The following is a 6,761-nucleotide window of genomic DNA, read 5'->3' as shown; positions in this document are numbered from 1 at the left end:
GAAGTAGTAGCGGGCGGGCATGATTCCGTTAGCTTTTGGCTAAGCTAACGTGATGTCTACGGCCTCTAAAGTGGTTCTGGGTGTTTCTGTGGTTCTAACACTGAGCACCGTGACTGGTGTTCACCTTAAACAAACCTGGGACCGACAGGTAAACTGGAATAAACCGAGCCTGTGAAACGGTTCGTAGGTAGCAGTCAGCTAAGCTAACAGCAATGGTGCAGGGAAGTTAGCTTGAATGTTTTTGAACTGCAGCTTTGTAACAGAAGGAGCAGAGGTTACACCGAAACGTGTTCTGACAACACTCTATTGTTTTGAAGTCATAACGAAAAGCAGCGAAGCTACAGCGAGATTTACACGTTCTTCATCTGTTTTTGCATTTCCAGGTGACATCTGTGTAACAAAGGTGAAGCCACGTATAGTTTGACTCTACACGAGACGTGTCATTGGGAGATAAAGAACTATATAGTAACCGGTAGTTAGCATTTAGCTCGCTTAGCCTGGCTCCTGTGTGTTTTCCAGCGACTTCGCGAGGGTGTAGCTCGGGATCAGGAGCGGTTGGAGAGGAAGAAAGAAAACCTGAGGCTGTTGGAGGAGCAGAAGATTCTGACCAGACACCTGGAGGAGGAGAGACGACGCAGAGAGACAGAACTGCACCCGCAGGACCACCACTGAGCCAGGTAAACAGGCGTGCTCCTGTGTACCTAAGGCTGACTGATGGACAGCAGCAGTGAGCAGCTGGGCAGAGGGGAGGACGACGCCGCCTGCACATCGGCCTCTGAAGGACTGGAGGAGGGGGAGGTGGAGGGGGAGACGCTGCTGATCGTAGAGTCGGAGGATCAGGGCTCAGTGGATCTGTCGCATGACCAGAGCGGAGACTCTCTGACCAGCGATGTAGGTGAGGAGGCTGATGGAGGCTGGGTCTGCGAAGACATGTCCTTCTACTGCGACCTCTGCCACAAGTGGATCCCTGCAGGTGAGACAGACCACAGTGCTGGGTTTGTCTGATTAGATAAACAGACAATGCACACAGACAATATTGTGTGTCTGTTTTAATGAGGATACAACAACTATCCGTTTTTGTGTTTGTATTCAGCTCAGCTCCGAGGTGAACAGCCGAGCTACCTGAAAGGAGACAACTTCTTCAAATTCATCTGCTCTGACTGCTCAGAGGACGGCAAGGAGAGCTTTGAGAGAATAAGGCTCACCTGGCAGCAGGTGAGCTGTTCCCAGCAAAACACCATCTTCACTTCAGTTTTGGTTTAAAGTTCTATAGAAAATCCCCCCAAAAAACAACTGAGCAGCACCTGGAACCAGTGCAGATGGAAATCTGTCTTTAATAGAAACCTCTGTATGCCTAGTAGCAAATAAAAGTAGTTGCATGTAGCAGAACTTCATGTCTGATCTGTTATCTGTCTGATTGATCTTGGGTTTGACAGGTGGTGATGCTGGCCATGTATAACCTCTCTCTGGAGGGGACAGGTCGACAGGGTTACTTCAGGTGGAAAGAGGACATCTGTGCTTTTATCGGCCGCCACTGGAACTTCCTGCTGGGAACGAGGTCACTGCGCCTTTAAATTGTTAGCATTTACTTGCTGCCGTTACCGTCTCTAGTGTCGTGGTTACATGCCTTGTGTAATTACTTCCTCCTGCCTCGGTGGTCACTATAAACGCTCAGTCAGTTGGACGAGGTTTCAGTTACTGATTTTGACCCCCCCTCGTCTGACTCTGCAGGAAGAAAACCTCTACGTGGTGGAGCACAGTGGCCGGGTGCCTGTCAGTCGGCAGTCCAACCTTCTTTCGCTCAGGGGCGCAGGAGTTCGGAGAACCTGGGTGGTGGAAGCTGGTCCAGAACAGACCACCGACCCTGAGACCAGAAGTGGACAAATCCGCCTCCAGGCCCAAAGGTAATATTTATTTTGTCTGTGCACTGTCTGCGGGGTCTCGGGCTAATTTAATCTAATGTTGAGTTTTTCTGCAGCCTCCAAACCAGCCCTGGATCCAATCATCACCGTGGAGGGTCTGAGGAAACGAGGAGCTAGAAATCCGGTGGAGAATGCAATGCAGCTGAAGGAGAAGCGTTCCCGCACACAGGAGGCCAAAGACATCCGGCGGGCCCAGAAGGAGGCAGTGGGCAGCTACACCGACCGCAGTGCATCTTCCACACCTGTCAAACTTGGGGGAGGCCGCGGTAGCAGCACTGGACGACGACCAGACCTTATCCTGGAGAAAGGTGAAGTCATTGATTTCTCATCTCTCAGCTCCTCAGACCGGACGCCGCTCACCAGCCCATCGCCATCACCGTCACCTGACTTCTCTGCTCCGGGCACGCCGGCGTCTCATTCAGCTACGCCCAGCCTGCTGTCTGAGGCAGACCTCATTCCGGATGCTATGCCTCCACAGGCGCTGTTCCATGGTGAGTCCCTATCCCACTCATCCAGTTTGTTCAGTGTTGGTATAGTTCCTATGGACTGTGTTTGAACCTACAGACGATGAGGAGATGGAGACAGAGGGCATGATTGATCCAGGGATGGAGGATACCCCCCCACCATGCGCCAGCCTTGTTGCTCGTAAGAAGCTTCATTTAGCACCAACTCGCATCAAATGTGAAGCAGAAAGCGAGGATGATGAAGGTCGTGAGCATGAGAACAACTACGAGCGGCCTTTAGGTCAAACTGAAGTGCCGTGTCTCTCAGTTGGTGGGGCCGAAGAGCCTGAGAGGAGGAGGAAGACGGCTCATCCTGAGAAAGCAACTGGAGGTGGTGCTTCCTTCCAGAGTCCTCGTTTCACCCTCCTTAGTCTGTATGAGGAGAGAATGCTGCTGCGGCGGCTCGATGCTTGTCCGCTGGCCCTGGCAGTCACCCCACAGGCCAACCGCCTCTACAGGAAGCTGCTGGTCCGCCAAGCCAAGAGGCAGCGAGGGCTTCCCCTGCTGGACATCGACCGCGCCATCGGCTCCACCCTCAGCTTGGTCGGAGGAATCTACTGCGCCCAGGGGTCCGGGACACTGATGGGAGATGGAGTGGTTAGAAAGTACTGCACTAACAGCCAGGAGCAGCGTATTCTGGATCGCTTTCAGGTATTTGGACTGCACAGTGGTCTCAATCTGCCACGCCAAATAATAACTGGTCACTGAGCTGCCGTTAGTCCATTTTAGATTAAATGATGATAAAATAATCCTATATAAGTTTACAAAGACAGAACAAGGACAGACGTCTTACATGTACATACATATTTAATTTTATTTGCTGTTCTGTTTACATCTCCTTCTCTTCACGGTATCTGACGCTATAGAGACAGGAAGTTGTAGAAGCAGTAAAGCACACGTGCCTCTAGTGAATGTTGGACATGTGAGCTGTGACTCTTGTGTCTGTTGCAACTTCCTGGTTAGCTGAACATGCTGGAACTAAAGAGCTGCTCTCTGACTGTTGGTTGATGCCTTTGTGTGCAGACCAACGTTTATGGCAGGAGGGGGATCCAGCAGGACTCGCTTTCCTTCTGGCATCGTCTCATGGGAGCAGAGGGCAGTTTGGACCAGAGCATCAAGAGCCCGTATACAGCCCGCATCCTGAAACCTTATATCAGGTAAAAATGAAACAGTAAGTCAGGCGAAAGTTGGGTCGTTGTCTTATCGTTGCAGTGATGGACGTAGTGGCCACAGTGGCAGCACAGCCATGGTATTTTCCCTCTGATTGTTCTTCAGGAGAGACTATGAGAGTCGTCCTGTGAAGCTGAGGTTACTGGCAGAGATCAGAGCTTATCCTCACAGGAAAGATCCAAACTGGGTCCCTGAACCAGATGCCCCCATCGATTACTGCTACGTTCGTCCCAACCACATCCCTTCTGTCAACGCCATGTGCCATGACAGCTTCTGGCCAGGTATCCAACACAAATCCTCCTGCCTATCTACAGCAGTGTGTCTCTAAACCCGCTGTGTTTCCCCCAGGCGTGGACTTATCAGAGTGTCTGCAGTACCCGGACTTCAGCGTGGTTGTACTCTATAAGAAGGTTGTGATCGGCTTTGGCTTCATGGTGCCGGATGTCAAGTACAACGAGGCCTACATCTCCTTCCTGTTGGTCCATCCTGAGTGGAGGAGAGCTGGCATCGCCACCTTCATGATCTACCACCTCATCCAGGTGAGACTCTTCTAGTCTCTGCTTTACCGACCATAAACTAGAATTACTTGAACATTTGTGTTTTGGACAGTTCAGAGCTGCACTAGACACACAGCAAGTAAAACGTGAAAAATGACACAACAACACGAAGCAGGCAAATCTATGCTTCCTTCGCTTCAATGCAGGTCCTACAGAGCATCAGACTTTTGCATGCTACAGTTTGACTCACTATCAGACGGGGAATAGAGGGTGTTCACATGCAATCCAGGAACCATGTTACACTGGTAGAACTCTAGTTACCCATAACGTCATACGTTTGGGCCTGTTCCTCTTGAGAGTCTGGTCCTAGTCTAGTGTGGGTGACTATGCAGCAGTTTGTGCGATCTGAGCAGAAACCCTGTAAAGCAGCGTGTTTCTATTGATTGAACTGAACCAGGTTGTGTGTTTCAGACGTGTATGGGGAAGGACGTGACTCTGCACGTGTCTGCTAGTAACCCGGCCATGCTGCTGTACCAGAAGTTTGGCTTCAAAGTCGAGGAGTACATCTTGGACTTCTACGATAAGTACTACCCTCTGGACAGTACCGAGTGCCGTCACGCCTTCTTCCTCCGACTTAGGCGCTGAGACAACGGACCCGTCTGACAGACCGTGTCCGATCGTCTGCCATGAGGCCTTGATGGACATAAGCCCAGCAGTGTCTGATCAATCTGGAGCAGGGTTGACACTGGATCCAACCACCTGCCTCCACCTCCATGGACAAAGGCTTGAGGGGTGGAATACTGAGTTGAAGACAATGTTTTCACACTGTGAAGGACTAACGACACCTGAGAGTACGAAATATGGTTCTGTGGTCTTTGTTCTGCAGAACTGGGAGGTTTAAGTCACATGGCTGATGTTTGTTTGTTGATTGTCCTGTTTCAATGGACTGAGGACACAGCTGCTCCTGATCTAAGCAGCTGTGTGATAGCTTAATTTCTGTAACTTGTCAACAACACATTCACACATTAAAAAGCTAAATCAATCAACACAACTTGTAAAGTTTTTATTCAGTGCTACAACACAGAACAGAGAATCAGAGAATCCTGCCACCAGCTGCTACATCCACAAATCGGCAGCGAGTCACTGGGTCCAGCATCTGCGTCTCCATCAGAACATGTCCAAGTCCAGTTTGGGTTTGCCCACTTTGGTCAGTAGGTCCCGTCCAGTTTGAGCCGCCAGCAGAGACACCATGTCGTTACAGCCAGAGATGACGGCCACATCATATGGACTCTGACCGGCAGCGTTTCTGCACCTCACACTGGCTTTACAGCTGAAACCAGAGGACAGAAGAGTAGAGGGAGAACCTGGACCTGGCTGAACCGGACACCCTGTGGTGTCACACCACACATTTGTTCAGTTCATCCTAAACCAGATAGGAAGCTGCTTCTAGGTGTGTGTTCATACCTGAGCAGAACTTGGGCACACTGCAGACCTTCAGCACCCAGAGCTGCAGCTTCATGCAGAGCTGTGTTCTTCATCCTGAGGAAGAGGAGTTTCACAACATGACATCACCACACAATTACATGACCATTTTAATCCACGTTCAGATTGTTTGGTCCTTCGCACAGTAAAACAGGTCCGAGTGGCCCAGGACTCACACTGACAAATCAGGTTAGGCTTCAGGCTCAGCTGATTGACTGGACGAGTCTGAAACAAACCTCATGCTGAGGCTTTAGCTACTTTCTGTCAAGTGACGGTTCTCTTACTGTCCAGACTGATGGTCGATGTTGGCTCCATGCTGAACTAGAAGAGGAAGGACGTCATGGTGGCCGTTCCCCACAGCGACCGCCAAGGCGTGACGGCCATTGTCGTTGCAGCAGGACGGATCGGCCCCCTGATAAAGAGACCCACAGCTCAGTGTCAACACCAACGAGAACCGTGGCAGGTTTGGATCGGCTGCATAAGGTGCTACCTGATCCAAGAGCTGCTGGATGATACTAATCTGACCTCGTCCTGGACCCAGCTCCTTCAGCAGCGGAGAGTCCTTCACCTGGAACCAGCAGAACAAACTTGTTGTCCAGACAGGCTGTGTGAACAGCAGCAGAGGGCTGGTGGAGACTCACCGCAGGCTTTGGTTTCAGCTTTGGTTTCAGGGGTTTGTCAGTCGAGTTGACTGATCATTTCCTGCTGACAGACAAAAACACTGAGGCCAAACCAAACTAAAGAGATGCCCTACAGCAGGGTTGTCAAACTGCGGTCCTCGAGGGCCGGTGTCCCTGCTGGTTTTCCACCTCTCCCATCTGATTACCTTGAACAGCTGTGTCAGTTGGCTGCTGATTGACTTAACACACCTGATCAAGGTAATTTGTAGGCTCTAGAAAAGGGAGAGTTGGAAAACCAGCAAGGGACTGGTTTGAGTTTGACACTCCTGCCCTACAGTCTCTGTTTTAATCCCAGGTCTCCAGGTTCTTACGGATACTGCTGCTCTCTGCAGATTTCTCTGTAACGCTGCTCAGAGTCTCTGTCAGTCTGGCACCACCCAGCCCATCTGCAGCATCACATTCAGGACCCACCTGAAATCACAAGATCAAATCAAACAACTGTGCCCCTGTACGTCCTGCACAACCCGGTTCTAAACTCACCTGTTGACCTTCCCGCCCGGCCGACAC

The 6,761-nt window shown here is 50.8% G+C and overlaps 3 protein-coding genes across 6 annotated transcripts in view; 2 read left to right on the top strand and 1 right to left on the bottom strand.

Annotated features, from left to right (window-relative positions):
* Positions 1–6: 6 nt before the first annotated feature.
* On the top strand, positions 7–672 carry LOC114857975 (protein PET117 homolog, mitochondrial). The gene is made up of 2 exons (XM_029154952.2): positions 7–148; positions 520–672. The coding sequence occupies exons 1-2, from the start codon at positions 53–55 to the stop codon at positions 670–672; spliced, it is 249 nt and encodes an 82-aa protein (XP_029010785.1). The 5' UTR covers positions 7–52.
* Positions 673–714: 42 nt separating this feature from the next.
* On the top strand, positions 715–5,143 carry kat14 (lysine acetyltransferase 14). Of its 2 annotated transcripts, none has more exons than XM_029153958.3 (10): positions 715–973; positions 1,094–1,215; positions 1,437–1,558; positions 1,732–1,904; positions 1,979–2,413; positions 2,487–3,076; positions 3,449–3,582; positions 3,701–3,876; positions 3,944–4,134; positions 4,564–5,143. In XM_029153958.3, exons 1-10 carry the CDS (start codon positions 715–717, stop codon positions 4,735–4,737), a joined length of 2,376 nt encoding a protein of 791 aa, XP_029009791.1. In that variant the 3' UTR covers positions 4,738–5,143. The 2 variants fall into 2 exon arrangements, with proteins under 2 accessions (XP_029009791.1, XP_040926860.1); XM_041070926.2 differs by having other exon boundaries at positions 4,550–4,807.
* Positions 5,144–5,923: 780 nt separating this feature from the next.
* The window catches only part of dzank1 (double zinc ribbon and ankyrin repeat domains 1), a 4,753-nt gene continuing 3,915 nt past the window's right edge, over positions 5,924–6,761 (bottom strand). For 2 of the 3 annotated variants that reach the window (XM_029154190.3, XM_029154199.3), the window contains exons 15-19: positions 6,735–6,761; positions 6,566–6,665; positions 6,216–6,276; positions 6,065–6,142; positions 5,924–5,986 (exon numbers count right to left, since the gene is read on the bottom strand). The exon at positions 6,735–6,761 is cut by the window's right edge and continues 57 nt beyond it. In XM_029154190.3, the coding sequence (XP_029010023.1) occupies positions 6,242–6,276; positions 6,566–6,665; positions 6,735–6,761 (162 nt within the window). In that variant the 3' untranslated portion in view covers positions 5,924–5,986; positions 6,065–6,142; positions 6,216–6,241. Of the gene's footprint in view, positions 5,987–6,064; positions 6,143–6,215; positions 6,277–6,565; positions 6,666–6,734 lie in introns of those variants that run through there. The other variant, XM_055512144.1, reaches the window with a different exon arrangement.

This window comes from Betta splendens, chromosome 1 (genome assembly GCF_900634795.4).
Source record: "Betta splendens chromosome 1, fBetSpl5.4, whole genome shotgun sequence".
NCBI lineage: Eukaryota > Metazoa > Chordata > Actinopteri > Anabantiformes > Osphronemidae > Betta > Betta splendens.
The sequence above is the reverse complement of the archived record's forward strand: the minus strand, read 5'-3'. Positions and strand labels throughout refer to the sequence as shown.